The following is a 25,790-nucleotide window of genomic DNA, read 5'->3' on the forward strand; positions in this document are numbered from 1 at the left end:
TTTTTTTTGTAGTTTTTACCTTTTTTAGTTTTTTTTCTTCTTTTGTATTAGTGTGAAATAATTCAGACGTCATATGCGGACAAACACGACGTCACTCGACAGACAGACAGACAGACATAACCCACAAACAACTTATTTTTATATATATTTATTCATATTTTTTTAGTTTTCTTTTTCTCTTTTATTTTTCAGTTTTTTCCTTTTTGTTTTAGTTTTTTTTTCTTTTTATATTTATATTTTTTATATTTATTAATATTTTTTTAGTTTTCTTTTTCTCTTATTTTTCAGTTTTTTCCTTTTTTTTAGTTTTTTCTTTTTTAGTTTTTAGTTTTTTTTTGTTTTTTACCTTTTTTTAGTTTTTTTAGTTTTTTAGCTTTTTTAGTTTTTTTATTAGTTTTTAGTTTTTTTAGTTTTTGCCTTTTTTTAGTTTTTTCAGTTTTTTTTAGTTTTTAGTTTTTTTACCTTTTTTTAGTTTTTTTAGTTTTTTAGCTTTTTTAGTTTTTTTTCTTTTTAGTTTTTTTTGTAGTTTTTACCTTTTTTAGTTTTTTTTTCTTCTTTTGTATTAGTGTGAAATAATTCAGACGTCATATGCGGACAAACACGACGTCACTCGACAGACAGACAGACAGACATAACCCACAAACAACTTATTTTTATATATATTTATTCATATTTTTTTAGTTTTCTTTTTCTCTTTTATTTTTCAGTTTTTTCCTTTTTTTTAGTTTTTTTCTTTTTTAGTTTTTAGTTTTTTTTAGTTTTTTACCTTTTTTTAGTTTTTTTTTAGTTTTTTTAGTTTTTTAGCTTTTTTAGTTTTTTTTATTAGTTTTTATTTTTTTTGTAGTTTTTGCCTTTTTTTATTTTTTTCAGTTTTTTTTAGTTATTAAATTATATTTATAGTTATATTTTTTATATTTATTAATATTTTTTTAGTTTTCTTTTTCTCTTATTTTTCAGTTTTTTCCTTTTTTTAGTTTTTTCTTTTTTAGTTTTTAGTTTTTTTTTGTTTTTTACCTTTTTTTAGTTTTTTTAGTTTTTTAGCTTTTTTAGTTTTTTTATTAGTTTTTAGTTTTTTTTAGTTTTTGCCTTTTTTTAGTTTTTTCAGTTTTTTTTAGTTTTTAGTTTTTTACCTTTTTTTTAGTTTTTTTTAGTTTTTTAGCTTTTTTAGTTTTTTTTCTTTTTAGTTTTTTTGTAGTTTTTACCTTTTTTAGTTTTTTTAAGTTTAACTTTTCCTGAGGCGCAACACATTCCCATTGTTTCACCATTGAATTTCAAGGCCTTGCAATAGGGACAAATTTTGGACATTGTCCCGATTTGAACACAGCTACTCAAGCTATAATCATCGACTGGGTTGTACCTGAATGCCAGGCGATAACTTTCAGATTGCTCTGATTCCTCGGCACGCTTTCTTTTCTTACTTTCTCTATCAGCAGCAAGCCTGATTTCCTGCTGGTCTTTTGATTCCTCGGCACGCTTTCTTTTCTTACTTTCTCTATCAGCAGCAAGCCTGATTTCTTGCTGTTCTTGTAATTCCTCGGCCCGCCTTCTTTTTTCACATTCTGTTTTAGCAGCAAGTCTGCTTCTGCGTTGCTCTGGTAGTTCCTCGGCATGCTTTCTTTTTTCACTTTCTCTTTTAGCAGCAAGTCTGCTTTCGCGTTGCTCTGGTAGTTCCTCGGCATGCTTTCTTTTTTCACATTCTCTTTTAGCAGCAAGTCTGCTTCTGCGTTGCTCTGGTAGTTCCTCGGCATGCTTTCTTTTTTCACATTCTCTTTTAGCAGCAAGTCTGCTTCTGCGTTGCTCTGGTAGTTCCTCGGCATGCTTTCTTTTTTCACTTTCTCTTTTAGCAGCAAGTCTGCTTTCGCGTTGCTCTGGTAGTTCCTCGGCATGCTTTCTTTTTTCACATTCTCTTTTAGCAGCAAGTCTGCTTCTGCGTTGCTCTGGTAGTTCCTCGGCATGCTTTCTTTTTTCACTTTCTCTTTTAGCAGCAAGTCTGCTTTCGCGTTGCTCTGGTAGTTCCTCGGCACGCTTTCTTTTCTGACTTTCTCTATCACCAGCAAGTTTTCTGGCATAGACTCTTTGAGCATCTTCATCAGTCATTATAAACTTAAGCATTAATAGAATTCTACACGAACATCCGTCTTATATAACTTGAATGACGTCACGCCTTCAAAGCAAAAATGATGCCTTCAAAGCAAAAATGATGGCAGCTAATTTCATGACGTCAGCCGAAACATGACGGCGAACATATGTCTTATATAACTTGAATGACGTCACCTTCAAAGCAAAAATGACGGCAACTAATTTCATGACGTCAGCCGAAACATGACGTCACCTGACACATCCATCCACACATCCATCCACACATCCACAGACAGACAACTTATTTTTATATATATAGATATATATATATATATATATATATATATATATATATATATATATATATATATATATGTATATATAAACCTGGAGGAAGAAAGGAAAATGAAAATTATTATGAAGAATTAAATTAAACTTAAAGCTTTGTTGCTTCGAACACACACCTTAAACATTTATATACATATATTTTATTTATATATATATATATATATATATATATATATATATATATATATATATATATATATATATATATATATATAAACCTGGAGGAAGAAAGGAAAATGAAAATTATTATGAAGAATTAAATATAGCTCGAACTACCTTTGCATGCTTTATCTTGAATGTTCGTATGGTATAGGTGGCAGTGACATCTTCTTTGATAAATGTTACATCTAGGACACCATAGGTCTCTGTCCCTTCATTGGGCCAATACTGATCACATTTTCTCTAGAAAAAAAAAAACAAGCGTTGACAGATTTTACCAGAAAAACTCACAAAAACAAAAGAATTTTAGAAAGTTCAGGATTTTATTTCAACAAAACAATAATCAAAAGAAGCAGACGATGAAAATTACACTAGGATTCCAACGCAATTACAAGAATAGCAGTGAAAATGCGTTTGTGTGAGGGAGGAAAACACCATATAGCTAAATCCCAGGTCCGAATAAAGAAAGTTATGAAAAAACTAAGGTAGTTCTAAATAAATTTTGAATTATGCTTTGCAACCCTATGTTCGTCCCCCCCCCCCCCCACAGACACGCACACTTCCGAAAATAAAAAATTACTGCCTATCCTAACTTTCTAAAATCAGGAGTAAATACTACCCTGGATATTATTTTTGAGGCGAATGAAGCCACATTTTCCTAAAATACCTTTCATTTCAGTATAGTTGATTTGTATTATGAATTTAAAAGAACTTTCCGAAAAAGAAGATGTCTAAAGAAAAGCAAAGGTCTATTAGAATTAAGATCAGAAAAAGTAGAAACTAATAATAACTCAAACCCGAAGCGACCAGTAATTACTATTATAGAATAAGTAAACCCAAAATGGACAAAATTAAATAAACAATCAGAGCAAAAAAATAGACAACAGGTACTAATATAAATGAATAAATAAATCTGAAAACGAATAAAGCTTAAGTTGAATGAGCAAACCAAGCTTAAAATTAACAAAAAAATTTAGCGAGCAATAATTGAATATGCAAATCAAACTTTAAACGAACAAAAATCTCTAACCACAAAAGAAATTATTTGTAATATAATTCGTTTTCAGAAAAGCGTCAATGACGCATTAGGTTTTAGACTCTTACAATTAGAAAAGGAGGCAAAACCCAAACTCTGGTTTGTAAAATTTTTTGTTCGTTTCAAGCTTGATTTGCATATTCAATTTAAGTTTCACTATTTTTACTCATTTTTGTCTGATTCCTTTTGGCTAAAACAAAAAGTTAACTATAAATTTCAATTTCCAATCAAACGGGCCACTTCTGAAATTTATACGACCTCTACTTACATAAAAACTTTATATGCCCCCAGGGCATAACTTAAAACATTTGCCTCTGGGGTTCTACGGGTTTGTATCAACCTCGAAGTTTTAATTATCTGATGTTTGAACTATTTTTAACAAAATAACTATCTAAAAAAATTTATCGGATGATTTTGGAAAGAAAAAGCGTGGGAGGTAGGGGGTAAATTGCCATTCGATCTCTTTTGACTCTTTTAAAAGTGAACTAGAACTTTAAATTTTCAGTCAAATGAGCCCTTTCTGATGATATATGCTCCCAAGGCGTAACTTAAAACGACTGTCCCCGGGCCCTGGGGGATTGTGTCGACCCCGGGGTTTTATTATCTGACGTTCAAACTATTTTTAACAAAATGGCTATCTCAAAATTTGATCTGATGGGTTTGCGAAAAAGCGCGTGGGGGGTCTATTGCCCTTCAATCACTTTTGACTTTTTTATAAGTGAACTAGAACTTTTAATTTTGACTCAAATGAGCACTCTCGAAAGTTTATGTGAGCTTCTGTTCTAGAAGAACCATGTTTGCCCCCAGGATAATATCTACAACACCTGCCCCCGGTTGCCTTTGAAATGCAGAGCTAGAATTGTGTTTCAATTCTCCATTAAAAAATAATATTTTTTTAAAGGTTGACTAAAAGGCTTTTATCTCAAGCTATCTGCATAGATACACTAATAGATCTAATTTAATAGTGAGTATTTTCAGTAAGCAACGAGTCACGAACAAACGTGACTCAGTTCAAATAGCCTAATTAAATAAACAAGACACGTGATGTTTCTGAAAAAAAGAATTATACAGATTTCTCAATAACAAACAAATCAAGCATACTAAACCTGGGAAATATATTGAAAGCCGTAAGATACCCTACTAGAATTTCAACTATTTGCAAAAAATATAGAAGTCTATTAAATTGGTAAAAGTTCAAAATTCTTCCAGGCTGCAGCAGGTCAAAAGTTCACTTTATTTTTTAGAAAATATATGAACAAAACAGGTTTTCTCAACTGCAAGTAAGCAATAACATTAAAACTTTAAACATTAAGCAATAACATTAAAGAACAGAAATTATCCGTATATTAGAGGAGCTACCCCTTACTCAACCCAAATTCGTTATGCTAAAGTATTCAAGTTCCTTAAAATTTACTCATTCAATTTAACGATCTTTGCATTTGAGTAGATTCATTCTTAAAGAATTGTGACAAAAAGCTAAACTTTCCCAAACTTTGAAAAGTCAAAAAGTATAGTTCGTTACCACGAACTGCTTGAAAATTACACAGGAAAATGGATATATCAGCTATTACATACTATACACAGCACTTAACAGCAGGGTTCTAATACGGACTTGATGGTGTGTAAATGTGTGTGTTGGAGAGGGATTGAGGTTGGGCATTCATATAATTTTTTACCAATTCCTAGAGAAAGGATTAAACAGAAAAATCATTTATCTTATTGGGCATAATCTGGCTGTAAAAAACACATATTCTTAGTTTTATAGTTTTTTTTTGTTTTTTTTTTTTATCTTCGCCTACGAAGTGATTGAAAATCTCAACATTAACTTTTTTTTTCTTTTTTAGTGGCACTAGAGTAATGCGTTCCTTCATCCCAGAGTAAATTCGATTACTTTGTGACCGCAGATTTCGTTGTGCGTCATTTTCATTTGCAATTAATCATGATGTTCGTTGTCGCATGACTTCTAACCACACATTTTGTTGTGTTTCGTTTTCATTCGTAATAACCTCAGGCATTTTTCCATGCATTTTGCTTTAGCTGCTCCTTAGAAAATTGAACAAAGGGAACATTACAAAACAAGATATGTCGTCAGTTCATTCAATGCTCTCGTCAGAGTAAGACGCTTTTAAGACTTCTGTGTGGATTAAAGTGAAAATATTATTTCAAGGACTTTTGGATACTCATTCAATGCTGAAAACATTATTTCAAGAACTATTGGATATTTAGTAATACGTATTGATGTTGAATATTAGTACACTATTAATATACAATGTGACGTAAAAAGAAAAATGCGAAACAACAAGGTATGAATACTTCATTAGACCCCTCAGATGATAGCTCTAGCTCGAAACCGGAAATATCAATACTAGCTGCAGATTTTAAGCAAATTCTTGAAGTCGTAAAATAAAATGGTAATAAATTAGACAATTTCTGCAATCAATTAGGTACTCTTACTACAAGGGTCGATAATATTGATAAAGAACATTCGCTTCTTAAAAATAAGATGGTTAATAGTGAATTGAAAATTGGAAAAATTGAAAATGATACGCCCTGCCTCAATTTGCAATTAAATAAAAAAAAACAAGTTTTTTCAACTGAAAGTAAGGAGTAACATCAAAACTTAAAACGCACAGAAATTACTTCGTATATGAAAGAGGCTGCTTCCTCATCAACGCCCCGCTCTTTACGCTGAAGTTTGACTCTTTCTCTCAATTCTTCTTTCTAAAACAGTAAAAAACTTTAGCGTAAAGAGCGGGGCGTTTATGAGGAAGCAGCCTCTTTCATATACGAAGTAATTTCTGTGCGTTTTAAGTTTTGATGTCACTCCTTACTTTCAGTTGAAAAAACTTGTTTTTTTTACTTAATTTCTGAACGTTTTTGAATCAATGCATGTTTTGGTTTTGGCTCTCCGCAGAGAAATAATCAAAACAAAATTTGCATATTTTTTTTTTTTTGGCTCAATGGCTTTCTCATAACTTTGATCGAATGATTTTGAGAAAAAAAGAGCGGGGGACGAAGCCTAGTTGCCCCCCGATTTTTTGGTTAATTAAAAAGGCAACTAGAACTTTTAATTTTTTACGAATCTTTTTATTGGTAAAAGATTTACGTAACTTATAAATTAGCTTACGTAAAGAACTTTTGTATTCTCATGTTTTTATTACATATATGAGGGGATTCGCCCCATCGTCAGTACCTCGCTCTTTACACTAAAGCTTAAATTTTATCCCAATTCATTAAGAATGACCCCCTGAATCACAAAAGCCGTAGAATAAGTAGTTGAAATTACCGAAAATACTTTAGCGTAAAGAGCGAGGTATTAGAACGAGGTGAGCCCCTCATATGGGTAATAATTTCTGTTTGTTTTAAGTTTTATTGCTGTTCCTTACTTCCAGCTGAAAAAGCTTTTTCACTTTTATTTTTTAATTTTTTTTTTTTTAAATAATGCTAGTAAATCCTGCTCTCCCTTCATGGAAATTTTCTTCTCCCATTACAAATTCTCGAAGGAAAGTTCCCCCAGCATATCCCCCTCTTCTCAACCCCTCCCCCAAACCAAAAAAATCCTCCTGAAAACGCCTGTATACTTCCCAATAACCATTACTAAATGTAAGCACAGGTCAAAGTTTGTAACTTGTTGCCCCTCCCACGGGGACTGTGGGGGAGTAAGTCGTCCCCAAAGACATAGTTATAAGGTTTTTCGACTACGCTGAATAAAATGGCTATCTCAGAATTTTGATCCGTTGACTTTGGGAAAATAATTAGCGTGGGAGGGGGCCTAGGTGCCCTCCAATTTTTTTGGTCACTTAAAAAGGGCACTAGAACTTTTCATTTCCGTTAGAATGAGCCCTCTTGCAACATTCTAGGACAACTGGTTCGATACGATCACCCCTGGGGAAAAAAAAAACAAAAAAAAAAAAAACAAAAAAACAAAAAAACAAATAAACACGCATCCGTGATCTGCCTTCTGGCAAAAAATGCAAAATTCCACATTTTTGTAGATAGGAGCTCGAAACTTCTACACTAGGGTTCTCTGATACGCTGAATCTTATGGTGTGATTTTCGTTAAAATTCTATGACTTTTAGGGGGCGTTTCCCCTATTTTCTAAAATAACGCAAATTTTCTCAGGCTCGTAACTTTTGATGGGTAAGACTAAACTTGATGAAACTTATATATTTAAAACCAGCATTAAAATGCGATTCTTTTGATGTAGCTATTGGTATCGAAATTCCATTTTTTAGAGTTTTGGTTACTATTGAGCCGGGTCGCTCCTTACTACAGTTCGTTACCACGAACTGTTTGATTAAAAACTTGTACCGATGAATCAATAAAGTTAAGAAGACTTTTTTTTAAATTCAATGTGTCGGATTGTGAAATAGGAAGCTACCAAGTTAGAAGATAATGTCATCATATGGAATGCAGTTTGCGAGGATATTGATAACGCAAAAACTTTATTCACAGAAGTTGTTCGCAATTGGATTAGAATTAACTGAAGTACATTTTACAATCACGCAATATGACGGAAATCGTAAATTCTTAAAGGTGACACTACATAGAAAAGACGACAAGTTTTCTATTATAAAAATATATAACCTAACCTAACCTAACCTAAAATATATAACCTAACCTAACCTAACCCATGTTAAATTGAAAATTTATATTTAAAAAGTACTCAAGTATTCATAGGCGGAAGATACTGCTTTTAATATTAGACTTTAGCCTCTTGAAGATGCTACAAAATGTTTGCTAAGATTTTGCTCTATTTCCTCAAATTGCTTAGAAATCTTAGAAAATGTCTAGCTCTTTTTCACAAGTGTACTCTATAAAGGATATTGCTTTTAGAATGAAACCGGCCCTATCATGAGCAGAAGACAATAACCTGAAAGATGATTGCAACCATTTTTTGATGTATTTTCCTGTTTTCGAACAGTCCCATAGAATATTTTCAGTTACCTGAAATTTTTACAAGTTTTTTTCCAGAAAGAATCGTTTTAGATCGCCCTAAAGACCAAATTAACAAGCTGGTATAATTAACCTGCTATTTCCGCCAATGAATAAGTGCCATTTGAAGGGTTTTTGACAATCGATGGTCTCTAGAGAATTGAGAGACAGAAGGCTACCCTAACTTCGATTTTGAATCTCGATGTTTTCAAGTTCACTTAATCACGGCCTTAAAGACAAGGCGTTTCATGGAAATAATAGCAATTTGTTTATTATAGTGAAGATGTGCCAGCCGAAATTCGTAAAACACGTAAGCTGATTTTAGTGAAACGGGATAAATTGCGGAAGATTCCTAGATATGAGGCATGGATATCAAAGGGGATATGAGGCATGGATATCAAAGGGGATTCAGACAAACTTGTTTGTGAAAAGACCTGACGGCTCAATTACAAAATATTCATTTAGTGACAGCATACCAGAGGTTGACGACTTTCCGAACGTCCGAGGACATGTACATCATAGTTTTCCAAGTGATGTTTCAGTGGAATAAAATCATATCGTCTAATAGTAAAGCGCTCAATTAAATTAAAGCGCTCAATTAGTATGCTTTAAATTATACAAGTAGGAAACGTTTAATCATGTTTTGTCTCGTATTTATTTGTTTTTTTATTTATCATCTCACTAATTTTTGTTGCTCTATATGTTTATTACTATTGTTTCTCCTTATTTTTTTTTACTGTTTGTTTTGAAGCACATTGAGGTTTTTACGAATAGCGGTAGAGTATTGAAAGAATTTGTCTTAGAATGAAGACTTTTTCTTTTCTATTCTTAGTTGTTTCTGTGTGTTACCTTTTATTTTTGTTTGTCGGGCGCATGGGTCATGGTGTGATTATTCTTGACATGGTGGTAACATCTGATAATGGATAGAGATAATGATGGAATTCCATCATCAAGGTTAAAAGAATTTGAGCAAGATTCCCTTTTGTTTCATTCAGTTTTCCAAAATACTGTAGCTAGTGATAATGAAGATAATAACAGCATATTAGATATACCAAAAAATCAATATTTATTTTCAATGGATTGGCAAAGAAAAATTTTAGAACAAGGAGGATATCGTTGCCGGGGTTAGAAGACTGCAAGGGGTACGACTGACACTTTTCTATCGACATCTGGTACGGAAATATTTGGTTTATGCGAAAAAATTTAGATGAGTTTTCAATTGAAACTATTCATGTTGATGGTTATCAATTTTTTCATGTTGGGAGGAGTATGCAAAAGAAAGGTGGCTTTGGTGTTTTAATTAAAAGTTGCATACCAGCCCGTGCAAGACTAGATTTTTTGCCAATGAATATTGAAAAGTTATTTGAATCTTGTGTTGTTGAATGTTTTTTTTTTTTCCAAATAATGTGAAGATTCTAATCTCAGTTATTTACCGTAGTCCGTCAGCTAGTCAGGTACAATTTAAGAATTATTTTGAAAATTTTTTGGATAAATTAACTAGTCTTAATACTTCTTATCTAGTTATGGGAGATTTTAATATTAACTTAATGAACTTTGTTTCTGCTAATCAGAACAAACTGAATAGTAACACTTTGAAGTTTTTAGAATGTCCGCTATTTCATGGATTATATCCTGTATGTCTTTTACCATCCAGGATAACTGATACGTCATATTCACCAATCGATAATATTTTTTCACCTGAAAGTGCTGTTAGTACATATCTCATTATTAATTAAGATGAAAGATAAAAACTACCTAAGACTATTTTATGTTTTGACGACATTGATATTAAGACATATATGTAAAAATATTCATAAAAATAATACCCGGCCTCGTTCAATCAAATTCGTTATCATCACTATAATGACGACTTTCTGTTCCCAGATCATTCTCCAGTACGCATCGAAGGTGGTTGGTAGGGGACCTTGTGTACCAATATATGCTCTGGACTTTTGAAAACCATCAATGAAATTTGCATTTATATAATCACATGACTTCTTTTGACCTGGCGGCAGCTTTAATATGACACGGGTTTGATCATCTAAAGAAATTAGTCAAAATAGGATAGATAAAAATGAAATATAGAACACGAAAGAAAGACACAGAAAGAAAGAATGAAACACAGGCCAGGAACTTTGTAATTAAATCTTTGTTAAAAAAATAGAAAATAACCCTTCCTTTCTCCCGTATTATTATGGATTGTGCTTCTGAGTCGCTGTGTTCCGTGGGAACACTTCTTGGTTTTAGGATCTAAACTAGGAAAATACAAAGAATATTCCTGAGCCAGATTATGGTCACATTTGTACCTAAAAAACGGCTTATACATGACTTCAGTGAATAGTTTATATTCAACTTTCAAGTGTAATTTTTACAGTTGACCAATTAGAATGAATTTTTAAGACAAATATTTTGAAATTAGAAAGGATGGAAACTTGCAGTAGCAGATTTTGGCGTGCTGAATCTCACAAAAAAATGAAAAAAAAAATAAATAGACATAAGATGATGAGAAAAAAAATTGTGAAAAAGCTAGTGTTGATATAGACTTTCTGAAATATTTTCTCATTATTTTAATTCTCTAGCGTGAGGTTATAATCAATAAAAAACACGGATCACTCATAGATGGTAAAGATGGGTCAGATAATTAAAAGGAAAGGTGGGCAAAATAACAAAAAGCCATTACTAGATCACTTTTTCTGTGAAAGCGTGATTTTACCCCTATATAAAATGCTTCTGCAAATTCCCTAGACTTAACTTATTTGCGAAATTTTTCTAGCCCAAAGGTCCGCCATTTCGTGAAAACTACTCAGCAGCAGCGGAAATTGCAAATAATATCTTTGTTTAGTGACAGCCCAGTTCTCTGTTACAGAAAAAGTTCTGGTTTGTTTTACTTACCGTGAACCTGTATTTCAACAAACTAGAACAAAACTAGAAACAAAATAGAACAAACTAGAACAAAATAGGTAAGTGAACTAATAAGTAAACAAAGAAATTATCAGGAGGACAACGTCTCTTTTCTAATGCAGAAAAGGGGTCAGTAAGCTCGTCCTCGTTGAGGCAACTCGCCTCTTCTTTAATGCGGGCTATAACTATAATCTTTTGTTTGCCAAAGGAGTCACAGGAAGAGTAGTCCCTCCGCAGCTCGGACCGAACTTCAAAAATACCAACCGGCAAAGCAATCGAATGAGGTAATGATTTCATTGCCTCATTCTCCAACAAAAGGGCTGGATTGTCGATGCCAAACGTTGGGTAGAAACCACAAATTTTGCACTTTCTCTACTATTTTCTCAACGTACTAGTTTTGTCCTAGAACCTAGACTTGATTTAGTCAATTCGGTTGACAAGAGGCAGCAAAAAATCTATGCTTAGATAGGGAACAGGCCTCACTTCATAGGCAAGCATAAATTGAGGGGCATATTTTTGGACCTAGTCTCCTTTCAAAATTTCAAGGTTTTTCCTATATTTTACTGTATTTTCATAAGGTTTGTCTGTCTCTAGGGATTTGGGGTATTTTCCCCTTGCCTTCCTTAATCCCTGAGTGGATGTTGGCCATTCAGGTCATACCGATGAAAAAAGAAAGAAGAAAGATCACTTAAACACACATAAAAGTCATTTTTTACCTCTTAGTGATTTTGCAGAGAATCCTCAGATAAGAACCCCAGAATCCTTGCCTTTCTTGACAACTTTTTTAATTTTACCCTTTATTCTTGACTTTACAGATTCAAAAATGAGAAAGTCTACGGAAAATAAATAGAATCCTTATGTGATAAAACGAAGAATTGGTTTTTGCACAATAACTCCGTTTTATATAATATGGAAATAAAATGTAATATAAATAAATTACACATCCAGAAATCTCAAATATTCACGGGCAAAACAAATATATTGCAAATTAATAACGAAAATAATAAACCTATTGGATTTTTAAGACACGCGGGCATAAATATCAGAGGGGTTAGAGTAAAAGTCACATCCCTTACCCAAATTGGTCTGAAAAGCTTATCTTTGAGTTTTCCTTCATTATTCGTATTTAGCTATGTCACCTACTTAGACTATTTTATGAATGGGATAATATTTGACTCTTTAAAATTCAAAATGTTCTCGTGGAGTAGCCCCTTTCGTTCCCTCATTATTACTCTGATAATGACCCTTATTTAGAAAGAACAGTTACATTACTAAATACATATAAAAGTCGTTTTTACATGCTAGTGATTTTGTAGACAACCCCCGAATGAGAACCCCAGAATTCTTGCCTTTGTTGACAACTTTTCCAATTTTTCCTTTTATTCTTCACCCTGAACTCATAAACGATGAAGGAAATGAACGTTTACCCAACCCGATACCATATTCTAGGACTCCGTAGATTTGAGTTTTTCCGCATCTGTTTTAATAAATGTGAAGTAATGTTGATGGTTTTATTAACTCTGTTGGGAAAGCAATTTTTTTTTCTAACACATATACTCATTTATAAAAACAATGTTAATATAAATAGATTCGATGAAAAAAAAACTGAAAAAAGTGAACTTACATGCCACAATATTATGATATCTATTTTTTCCCTTGTTGTCTGGATGCATGGAATGGTCTGTAGTAGTTTTTGTACTCAAGTTACCACTTTGCACTGCTTCATATTCCTTACTAAAACCAATATCACCATCAGCATGAAGTGCTATCACATGCTTGGGGAATAGCGGCACGGGAATTGGCCCCTTTTCTTCGGGCGGATCTCCATCTTCAGATTCAGCTTTAATCACAGCACTCCCACCATCCCATGCCACCCCAACTCCGTTTGGAGGCGTAGGAGGAGGTGCATCATCAAGATAATAATAAGCAGCTTGAAAATACTTTCTAAAAGGAAAACAGGACATATCGTCAAGGAATGGTTTCAACAAAACTGATTTACTGACTAACAGATAAAAAAGATTAATCATACGTGACTTGGCACCTGATCTGATTTTGATAAGAATACCAAATATAACTTCCGTCATGACCTGTATTTTGCACTTATATGTTTATCTACTAGATGTAATTAAGTAAAACAAAAAATGAATTTCACTTATAGTCAAAATTAAAGATAAAAAAGAGAAGAAGCAAGTCTCAAATGCAAAAAAAATATATATATATAATAAAAATAATAAAAATGTTTGCCAACTGTTTTCTTACTTAAATCTTATCGCATGCTGACATGCGTAGCACAGGTACCGGTCTCCTGATCTTCTGTGTGCATCCAGGAGTACAATCCGTGGTTGGGGGCAGACCATACGATACTTCCCGTGCCCCCCCCAGATTTCTCCAGGCACCCGTTAGAGCTGGGACGACTCATGCTGAGCTAACAGGGTAACACAACTGGCTCCCTTTCCAAACAAAATTACCTGCAACACCAGCAAACGAACCCCTGTATTCATGATTTCAAGTCTAGCTCGCTAACCACTCGGCTAGGATGACAAGAGAACCACCTTATTGAATGAGTTACCACGGTAAAATGGCAATGATGCTCTCTTCTGGCGAAAAAAAATGAGGTTTAATAATTACTGTTCAAGCCAGCACCAAGCGAAAACAGTCAACAGATCCAAAACTCCCCAAGTCTCAAGACTTCACCTACAAGTGGCTTTGTCTGAGTACTATAAGATCGTTTATTTTACATGGCGATGGCCAAGGCCGGAGAAAAACAGGCACGGTAATCATAACAATAGCTAAGACCACCAATGATTGGATAAAATCATCCCTGGAAAAAAGGAAAAAAACAAAAAGCATACAAATGAGACACTCACTTGAAAAATACGAAATGTCGCATTGACGCAAACAACTTTGAACCTATATCCAAGGATAAGGGAAATATTGAATTCAACAGTAGAATTTTCATTTAGATTGTACGGTGCCCGTATTATGACCGAATAAATTTTTTGATCCGGAAAATTCCCTTATGCTATGAAATTCTACGGGAAATAATAAAATAAAAGGGAACTCGGATACTTGGAATCAACACAATAATCGTTTTTTTACAATCAATATCAACACATGTATTATAATCAAATTTCGTTTTTAGAGCTCAGTTCCAATTGAAAAGGGTCGCCCTGTAATTAAAACTTACTACCAAAAATTTTTTGATCCAGGGCTGTCTAAGATCTGAGGGAGGTTTCCTGCCACCTTAACCACAGCTTTTGCGTTCAAGTTTAATTATTGGATAGATTTATTTCAAAAATGATTTATTTCAACCGTTCGTGGTATCGAACTGCAAGTAAGAAGCGACTCGGCCCAAGGAACACCAAAATACTAAAAGAAGGAATTTTGATAACGATAAATCGAACAGTTCGTGGTAGTGAACTGCAAGTCAGGAGTGACCGGGCTCAATAGTTACCGAAACTAAACAAGAGCTAAGAGCTCATATGGCACTTGTAACGAGGCCGGACGAGCCAAAAGCCAAGAGCTCATATGGTATGAGCCCTAGCAAAACTCTAAAAAGCAATAGATTAATTTAAAAAGAAAAACAGAGGCTTAATGCCGGTTACGATTTAAAATAAGAGCTCTGCGTCACGAGGTCCTTCTAAATATCAAATTCATTAAGATCCGATCACCCACTCGTAAGTTATGAATATCTCATTTTTTCAGATTTTTCCTCTCCCTTCAGCCCCCCAAATGGCCTAATCGGGGAAAAAGACTTTGTCAAGTCAATTTGTGCAGCTCCCTGATACGCCTACCAATCTTCATCGTCCTAGCACGTCCAGAAGCACCAAATTCAACAAAGCACTGAACCCCACCCCCCTAACTCCCCCAAAGAGAGCGGATCCTGTGGGTTATGTCAATCACGTATCTACGACATTTGCTTAATCTACCCACCAAGTTTCATCCCGATTTCCTCACTCTCAGCGTTTTCCAAGATTTCCGGTTTCCCCCTCCAACTCCCCCCAATGTCTACAGATCTGGTCGAGATTTGATATAAGAGGTCTGAGGCATGAGTTCCTTTTAAATATCAAATTTCATTAAGATCCGGTCACCCGTTCTTAAGTTAAAATGCCTCAAATTTTCTTATTTTTCCAAATCAACATCCACCAGTTCCTCCAAAGAGAACAGATCCGTTCCAATTATTTCAATCACGTATCTATAACTTGTGTTTATTCGTCCCATCAAGTTTCATCCTGATCTCTCCACTCTAAGCGTTTTCCAAGATTTATGTTTCCCTCCTCCAACCCCCTATGTCCCCGGATCCAATTCGAGTCGAAAATGGAGCATCTGAGACATAATATCCTTCTATATATCAAGTTTCATTAAGATCCGATCACCTATCCTTAAGATAAAAATACCCCAATTTTCACGTTTTCCAAGAATTCCGGTTTCCCCGTCCAACTCCCCCCAATGTGACAGAATTTGATCAGAATTTAAAATAAGAGCATTTAAGCACAAGATCCTTCTAAATATCAAATTTCATTAAGATCTGGTCACCCTTTCGTAAGTTAAAAATACCAAAATTTTCAAAATTACCCCCCCCCCCCAACTCAACCAAAGAGAGCTGATCCGGTCCGGTTATGTCAGTCACGTATCTTAGACAGATTTTTATTCTTCCCATCCAGTTTCATCCTGATCTCTCCGCTTTAAATATTTTCGAAGATTTCCGGTCCCCCCCCAACTGCCCCCCCCAAATGACGCTGGATCCGGTTGGAGATTTAAAATAAGAGATCTGAGTTACGAGGTCCTTCTAAATATGAATTTTCATGAAGATCCGATAACTCCTTCGTAAATTAAAAATACCTCATTTTTTCTAATTTTTCATAATTAACCCCCCCTCCCTAATAGAGCGGATCCGTTCCAATTATGTAAATCACGTATCTAAGACTTCTGCTTATTTTTCCCACCAAGTTTCATCCCGATCCCTCCAATCTAAGCGTTTTCCATGATTTTAGGTTCCCCCACCCCAAACTCCCCCAATGTCACCAGATCCGGTCAGGATTTAAAATAAGACCTTTGAGACACGATATCCTTCTAAATATCAAATTTCATTGAAATCCGATCACCCGTTCGTAAGTTAAAAATACCTCATTTTTTCTAATTTTTCATAATTAACCCCCCCCCCCCAACCACCGGAAAGATAGCGGATCCGTTCCGGTTATGTCAATCATGTATCTAGGACTTGTGCTTATTTTTCCCACGAAGTTTCATCCCGATCCCTCCACTCTTAAGTGTTTTCCAAGATTTTAGGTTTCCCCCTCCCAACTCCCCCCAATGTCACCGAATCCGGTCGGGATTTAAAATAAGAGCTCTGAAACACGATATCCTTCTAAATATCAAATTACATTGAGATCCGACCACCCGTTCGTAAGTTAAAAATACCTCATTTTTTCTAATTTTTCAGAATTAACCCCCCCCCCCCCACTACCCCAAAGAGAGCGGATCCGTTCTGGTTATGTAAATCATGTAACTAGGACTTGTGCTTATTTTTCCCACCAAGTTTCATCCCGATCCCTCCACTCTAAGTGTTTTCCAAGATTTTAGGTTTCCCTCTCCCAACCCCCCCCCCACAGTGTCACCAGATCCGGTCAGAATTTAAAACAACAGCTCTGAGACACGATATCCTTCCAAACATCAAATGTCATTAAGATCTGATCAATCGTTCGTAAGTTAAAAATACTTCAATTTTTCTATTTTTTTCCGAATTAGCGGGCCCCCACTCCCCCCCAGATGGTCAGATCGGGAAAACGCCTATTTCTAATTTAATCTGGTTCGGTCCCTGATACGCCTGCCAAGTTTCATCGTCCTAGCTTACCTGGAAGTGCCTAAAGTAGCAAAACCAGGACCGAAAGACAGACCGACCGACAGAACTTGCGATTGTTATATGTCACTTGGTTAATACCAAGTGCCATAAAAAAAAAAGAAGAAGCAAATATTTTGATTAGATCACCGATAACCAATTTGCAGTGATCGGGGTAAAAGCCAATGTTACCAATTCCAGAAAATACAGGGAGGGAGCAAGGATTTTGTTATATTCTCTGCATAAAGATGCGAAGACATTTTTTTTTTTTTTTTTTTAAGGCAGTTTTCGTTTGAGAAAAAGCTAAACGTCAATGTAAAGGTATTTTTTCACATCATTGGGGATAATTTTACCCCTTTCAACAGATTTTTGCACGTGATATGTTTCTTCAAGAACAATTTTAAAGATACCAATCTATAAGTTTGCATTTATTATTTTTATTCCAAACTTTATTGCAAAAAAAAGTATATATAAAATAAAGACTTGTCTCATTAGTTTAGTAATTCTAATTGTACTCGTCTATGTCAGAAATTTATTTATTCATTTTTATATTTATATTCCCTAAAGTTCATTTTTTAACTGATTGCTTCTTCAAATACGATTTTTCAAATCCAGTTTGTAAATTTAACTTATCCCCAAATTGGCTTCATTTGGCGGATGTTATATGCATCAATGTTCGATGCATCGAATTCGCTCATTTGTACAAAAGGTACAAGTTGACAGCGTTTGCAGTAGAATTCGGGCAAAAATATTATTTTTAGAAGACACTATTATTTGTGGTGGTGCTGGCCTTCTTCGATTCAAGCTCTTTCTTAATTCTATCAAATAAAATTTTATTTTATTTAATTACCTTCACAATTAAACATTGCAGAAATTCAATTTCATGCCAAATATAAAATAAAAACATTAAATTATAATAGTAATTATTTCAATTAATCTTTCTGAAAGAGCCCGAACCCCTTCAAATAGTGTTGGATCAAAACGAAAAGTACAACATTAGAATCACTCTTGTCGAAAACTTTGTAAAGAAAACCTTTGACTCAACAGATTGATGGCAAAATGAAGGGGGAGTTGCGGGTAAGAGAAAATACAGATAAGGAATGAGGAAATAGAGAAGAAAGCAGAAGATGACGTTTCAGAAAGGAAACCTACAAAAGCCAGAGTTAGGCTTTTTCTCGTGGGGGGGGGGCTGGTAAACAAAGACTTTGCTGCTCCTTGCCACATCTTCGATACTGTAAATATTACAATTTTTGTCCGGAAAAATTATACTTAAGCTGGTTTTGCCGCCCCAGAGCGTGCCACCTAAGGCACTTGTCATCTCTGGCATCCTCCCCCTCCCCCTGATCCAGCCCTGACAGAAACAGATGGGAATATGGACAAGATTTAAGATTGGAAGAAGAGAAAGGTCTTTTCGAAGTTTTCAATTCCAAATTTCTTTAATTTTCATTAAATCACCTAGTTGACAAAAATTTGATTTTACTTGTTGTTCGAGATGGAGGCTACGGACCCCAAAGTAAAAGTTTTCACCAATTTCAATAGAACATTTTTCAGGGCAAATTACAATAGTTCCCTTTTTAACTTCAATCTGATCATTTTTCGAGAGCTTATAAAATTCTAAGAAAAATATCGTAACTACAATATTGCTGTTTAGTCAGAATGAAATTCCATTGAAAATTTATGTCATTACATGTTCTTTTATCCTTTTTCTTTTTGACACTATGGGCCATGGTGTGTTCTTTACTAGATTGTAGATACTGACACAATAATTTTAATTACAAGAGTAAATCTACTTACCAATTAAACCATGGAATGTTTGCAATTGCTTCCCATAAAATAAAAATTACTCAGCGTCCTCAGTCAACCCCTTTGATACCCGAATCATAATTTAATTAACAAAATTATGCCCACATACTTAATGAAAGAGCTAGTCGGAACCGGTTTTTCCCTTAAAAGCTAAGTTTATTTTCTAATGCAACAACAAACATAATTTGCTAATTTGATACATGGAAGAACTTTATTACTGACATTATAAGGGCTGAATTAGCACAAATGTATGGCGAGCAAAGATTTGTTGCAATTTATAAAAAAAGATAAAACAAAGAATTTTTCGACATCTAGGAGAGATTTTGTTGTGTTTTTTTTTAATACTGTTTTTTTTTTATCTAGAGAAGGGACAAAAAATATCGGGGGAAATTGTACCCCCCCCCCCCAAATTGACATTCCTGCACTAATAATCACACAAAGACAATTTATCATACCTCCAAAGAACGAATGCTAAGATGACAAGCACAAGAGCAAATACGGCACAGGCCATTCCAGCCACCATACCAGACGTGATTTCACCCCTTTCGAGGAAATTGGCGATACTGTCCTTGAAAGACATAGGCCGACCACAATCATGTTGAACAAGAACCTTCCTTGCTTCGGAGTAATTACCGAGATGAACAAATTGAGGGTTGTTTATGCTTCTTGTCCCTGCTCGAATTCGAATTTCGTACATGGCATCACTCGTCAAATTCGGTATTAACATCTGTAAAGACAGAATGCTTAATAAAAAGGATAGAACAAACTAGATTTTACTCTATTTTCACCCAGCCGTTTTTTTTTCTCACACAAAAGGACACACTCGTAGCGGATGTTGATTTTAGTTTTCTCGTTTTTATCGTAAGTCGAATTTTACCTTTAGTCTACTAGTTAGCATTGCTTAAGACGGTTCTTAGATACATAATCAAAAAATTCAATAGTATCATTCCCTTTATTGCCTGTACTAATGGAGTTGCGACAAGATAGAGACTATACTAGAAAAAAAGGAAACGATTTTATCTCTAAAACACCGAAAAGGTAACAAATAATTTTCTGCTGCACGGAAAAAACTAAATTTTCTTAGGACTAAAAATGAAAGATTGGGGCAGTCACGACATATTCATATCTGAATGGTTAAAAATATGTTAAGACATTCTTCTCAGGAAACTATTTTGTTTTACCTTTCTTTTAGCGCATTTCTTTGCTTATATGTTTGGCATTTTTTTTTCTTTCTAATTTTTTTTTCGATATTTTGATTTTATTCTTCTTAGATTTCGGTAAATCCTGTGAATTAGAAACCTAAAACTTTTAACAATTAAAATAAATATTCAAGTCAGACTTAAAAGAAACAGAAATTACCACGAAAAGGAGTAAAGCTAACACCTACTACGTCTTCTAAGGTAAGAAAGTTAATTGCGCTTTACTGAAAACAACTTGTTTTTTTAGCTGTGTGTCTTTATTTGTCATAAAAGTAATCATCAAAACAAGAAGAAAAACACCGTAATAACTGAGATAAACTATTGAATATAACAAATGGAATGTCGCTTCACAGTTTAATATATTTAAATTGATAAAATGGAAAATATTTAGAATGTATTTTGTTATTTCTTCAAAAAAACTAAAAATACTTCTCCAACTCCATAAACAAGCTTTTAAAGTGCAAGTTAAAAGAATTTTAGCCCCCCTCCTCCAACCCCCAAAAAATATCCTTGATATAGGTCTGCACGGCGGCTTTCGAGCCTTTGCCATATCCAATCGTAACTCCCAGATTTGTGTAATAATTCCTGTATTTTCCAATACTTTCTGATCATTCTCATACTTTGCGTTTTAGGAAAGTGGATGTTGGAAAAGAGGAAGAGTGCAAGGAGAAGAGAACTATTGGGCAAGTGGATATTGGGCAAGGGAACAAATACAAGTTTTTGTAAGTGACTAATTTCATGTTGAACTTGATGCCTAAACTAAAGATGGCATGAAGCAAAATATATCCACAGAAAAAGATTATTATATGAACTTATGAAAGACGATCCTTAATCAGTCAGACTTATACGAATATCTCAATTCCAGATCCTCCGGAGTGAGAATAGTTAAAAATTATCCGATTTATTATTATTTTTTTCGCCCGCTGAATCACTGTCTTGGCACAAAGTAATGAACAGTTTCCAGAATGGTATATAGCTCAAGACATAAAATTTTGCAGTTTATTTTTTGTAGCGAATTTTTTTCCTTAGTATATTTTTGAATCATAAACCTTGTCTAAATTAATTTACATATGAAACAAACTATTTTAATGATTTAGGCGATTTTCCAAGATTAAAGCAAAGAAAATTTCAAACAAACCTGAAAAAGGACCATGTCATTTCTATGGTTTGCTTCACATTTTTCCTTTATATAGTTCAACATATTTGCCTCGCATTAAAAAAAAAAAAAAAAAAAAAAAAAACAAGGCACCAAGAAGTATATACCTTGTCAGGTTATTACAATTTTATAAAAGCCCATTTAAATAACTATTAGCATTATTCTACAGCACTCTATTTCTTTCGGTAAAATTCTAGATGAAGGACTTCAAGCAATATTGCCAAGTAGTTGAGTTAGAAAATGAAACATACAGCAATACTTCTAGAGCGTTAACTATAATGAATAAAGATCTTACTTTTTAATCCCCTTTCTAAGGCACTGACCTTTCATGGACTTTTGCAAATTTCATATTATAAATATGTTGAGAACATAAACATGTGCGTAACTCAGAACATACACTTGTGAACATAACATGCTTAGAAATATATCTACAGACCATATAAGGCAAAAAGACAGTGCTTTGAAGCTTTTAACTTTACTCAATCCTGATTGATACGATTTTAAAGAGTTTAGAAAAATGTGACCTGAATTCGGAAGAAAAAAATCCAGATACAGCCTAAACCGATGCTTTCCCAAGTCCACTGTCAAAATCCAGAGTAAAATAAAAGTAGGCCCAAGTCAAAATTACAGACCTTGATTGCTTTTTTATTCATATGCAGCATGATTAACAACCTTAACAGGCCAAAATTGCCTTATACAAAGAGAAGGAACAACGCTCTTAACCCCCCATAGAATATAAAACTTGTCATTTTGGATCACTTGAAGATTCGAAGCACTAATCACTGAAGCTCACGCGATTTGTTGAAGAGCAAAAGACTTTTTATTATGATGTCCTTCTTACTTTAAATTTCAGCTAATTTTAATTGTTTACAGACGAGCAGGGGGAAATTGCTATGGGACAGGGTAGGGGGCAACTCCCTCCACGCCTCAGTTTGCCTCCCTAGACGTCATTTACCCCCCAGCTGAAACTATGTTTCTCCAAAAAAAAAAATCACAACAAAACTAACATAATAGAAGCATTCAGAGGAACAGGTCAGTTTTTCTTTGTATATAATTGCCCTTATGGTGCTATATGGGCCATTTTTCTCCGTCATTTTCACTTGATTTGCGAAAATTCACTCCAATTTCGCCCCCTCCCCCTAAAATTTTGACAAAATTATGCCAGTAGAGACGAGCATGATTCTAAAGTATTTCTTTTATTTTACTATGCCTATTAGGTAACCAGTTACTCCCCATTGTATAATTGTATACGGTTAACCTCTGTTAACCGTTGAAGTAACCTCCTGCACATCCGGTGCCACATCCCGAATAATTTAATTGATTTATGAACTAATTTGAAAAATTGACTTTTGTAAAAAAACAAAGGAACATTTTCCAAGGCTCCAAGAGTTTCCCGTCGAGTGGGGCTTTTAAAAATTTAACCTTTCTAAAAGAATTCGTTAATTAAAATTAGAATCAACTAGCAAATTAAAGAAAAAACTAAACTTCCTTAAAAATTTAAAACAAGTTGTGGGGCTACCAGCAATTATTTACCTTGTCCGGATATCATGATTTTAAATAAACTTATTAAATTAATGGTTCACTTATTTTTAACTTCTAGCTCTGGAAAATTTTAGACAAGGTTTCCTAGTGAGACATTTTCTGCAACAATTTTTTTATGCTATGTAAATTGGTCGTTTGTCAATAAATCAACTATACTATGATAATCAACTCTAGGTTATGCAAAATAACTTTTTAGCATTTTTATTTAAAAAAAAAGTCAGAATAAATCCCCCCCCCCCGGATATTGAAAAACAGCACTTTTTAAAGTTCTTTAAAAAATATTCTAAAAAATCCTAACCCCCACCCTACATATTCGTGAATTAGTTCAAGAGTGAAAATATTTTTTTTTCTATAAAAATCAGATCAAATTCCATACCATATAATCATTTCTGTTATTTGTTGAAGCAACTTCCTGCACTTCAAAGTCCCAATCTTTTTCATTTCTATACTCAATATAGTAGTAGTCAATTGAGTTTGAAAAATAAACTGGTCGCAGCCATTGTATAAAAAGAACTGTGTCAGAGTAACAAGTCAAGTTGGCTATTTTGGGGGCTGAAGGAATGCCCACATCAGTTTTGACAAAATGGTGTTCTGATGGCTCACCATCATTCTCGGATGTAAAAGCCTTGACCCACAGCTTATATTCTGTGTTGGACTCTGTAAAGGAAGCAAAAAAGTAAAACAGATTGGCTTGTTTGAAATTACCAATACAATATCACATGAGTAAACTTTATCCCTAATTGGAAGCTTTACACAAATAGATGACAATTAGTCAATGAACTAAATTTGACTAAATATTTACAAAACGAGTAAATGCAAAACCACAAAATCATTCACGCACTGGAACTATAATTAACGCACAGCGATTAACAACAAATATCCTTAAAAAATTTGTCCCTATGGATTTCTTGCTATGTTTTACGGGTCAGACGAAATTTTGAATGGTCAAACTCTCCCCCTGGATACGGTCTTGCTATTGGATCACAGTTCCAGTGCGTGAAACAATCACAAATATTAACTTTTACTGATAATGGTTAGTGATATTGTTCTACCTCTGGGGACTTGTAATGTTATGCAACTAGAAAGCCAAAGGGTTGATTTTTCAAACCAGTTTCATGTTGGCTAAAATGATAAATAGTTGAATGACTTATTCACCAGTCCCAAGACTCAGCCCCTCTTCAAAGTATTCAAAACAAAGATGACTATAACCAATTCCTTAGCAATAATAATCATAAAAAAGGTTGCAAGAGGGGAAAATATCTCCAAATGACTTCTTAAAAAGAATAACTTTTAAAGCTTTGTAGTATCAATGTATTTACCATAGTAAAGATTTTGTGGTCCATGGAGTTCAAGGTCCCCTTGAGGTCGAAGGGGCGATTTTATGTCCTTGCTATTTCAAGAAACCTATTGTACCTGAGGAAGCATAATAACATTTAACTTTTTCCATTTATGTAAGGGTAATTATTTCTTATATATATATATATATATATATATATATATATATATATATATATATATATATATATATATATATATATATATATATATATATATATATATATATATATATATATAGGTTCTTATTTAATTGTTGCTTAGATATGTAGATCAATACTTTATTTGAAACTGAACAAGAAATTTTTTTCCTATCTACAATATCTCTAGATTTATATACTAACAAAAGAAAAACACATCAAAATACAAAACGGAAACAATATGGACAGGAAAGACAACAAACTAAATAGTAAGCATACCACTTTAGAAATAGACTAAATTCATCAAAAAAGCTATGAATGAATGAAGAACAAAAGCACAAAAACACCCAGCAAGTTTACAAAAACTAAATAAATATAAAAATATTTTAAAAAGAAAGATTAACAACTCAATTAATCGTTTTATCTAGTCTTCAACCTGGTCTGGCCAGGGATCAAACGCAGGTAAAACATTAGATAAATTTTAAATCTTTATCAGGAAATATTGCTACAGTAGACTGCTGAAAATATAAAAGAGTGCCAGCAGAAGTATATGATTAAAAGGTCAGTCATACAGTCAACTCTCGATGACACGAATCTTGATATCTCGAATTATTTTAAATCCCTTGGAAAAACATATTTAAGTGGAAGAAAAAAACATTCAGAACTTAAAATAATTTTACGGTTATATTTTACCCCTCTAAGTCAAAGTGACCCAAGAATTATATCAAAATTCAGTAGATAAGTCATCATTTAATTTTCACTTCACCCCCACAAGTCCAAATTTACCCCTGTATCTGTTTTTTTCTACAGACCCTGATATCCTGGTATGCAGGTTGCAATATATAAACTTTGATATGTAATAATTTTGTTAACATATTCTGTATCAGACACTTGAAAGTCAAGTATTGATTTGTCAAGTGTATAATACAGTAATAAAGTTATTCTTAACTTTGTAGTGGCTGTAGAGAGTAAATTTTGCGATTTTGTAACTCTGTAACTCAAGCCAAATATAACTCACAGAAAAAGTGTTTGGTCCCGCAAATTTTAAGTTAACAAGAGTCAACTGTACATATAAATAGAGAAAGCGTTATAATTAACAAACACAAATAGGGCAGAAAGTATCAGTAACTTAAGAAACATAATGCAACACAGGCTTTACAATTTACCTTATGACTTGTCTTTGCAATTTTTCATTTATACTTCTTCTAAAAATATCTTAGGGTTTTTGAAAGCATCTAGAAATAATTATTTTTATTCACCAGTAAAATATGAGCAAATGGAATCTAGTAACCCTCACCTGGTTCAGTTTGTCCAAAC

The 25,790-nt window shown here is 33.7% G+C and overlaps 1 protein-coding gene across 1 annotated transcript in view; it reads right to left on the reverse strand.

The window, feature by feature from the left end:
* Positions 1–25,790, reverse strand: part of LOC136033488 (tyrosine-protein phosphatase 99A-like) — a 177,175-nt gene that overhangs the window by 23,184 nt on the left and 128,201 nt on the right. Inside the window, exons 9-13 of the mRNA XM_065714236.1 lie at positions 23,375–23,655; positions 19,557–19,828; positions 13,084–13,403; positions 10,385–10,599; positions 2,704–2,829 (exon numbers count right to left, since the gene is read on the reverse strand). Of these exons, the coding sequence (XP_065570308.1) occupies positions 2,704–2,829; positions 10,385–10,599; positions 13,084–13,403; positions 19,557–19,828; positions 23,375–23,655 (1,214 nt within the window). The remainder of the gene's footprint in view (positions 1–2,703; positions 2,830–10,384; positions 10,600–13,083; positions 13,404–19,556; positions 19,829–23,374; positions 23,656–25,790) is intronic.

This window comes from Artemia franciscana, chromosome 1, assembly GCF_032884065.1.
Source record: "Artemia franciscana chromosome 1, ASM3288406v1, whole genome shotgun sequence".
In the NCBI taxonomy this organism is placed as follows: domain Eukaryota; kingdom Metazoa; phylum Arthropoda; class Branchiopoda; order Anostraca; family Artemiidae; genus Artemia; species Artemia franciscana.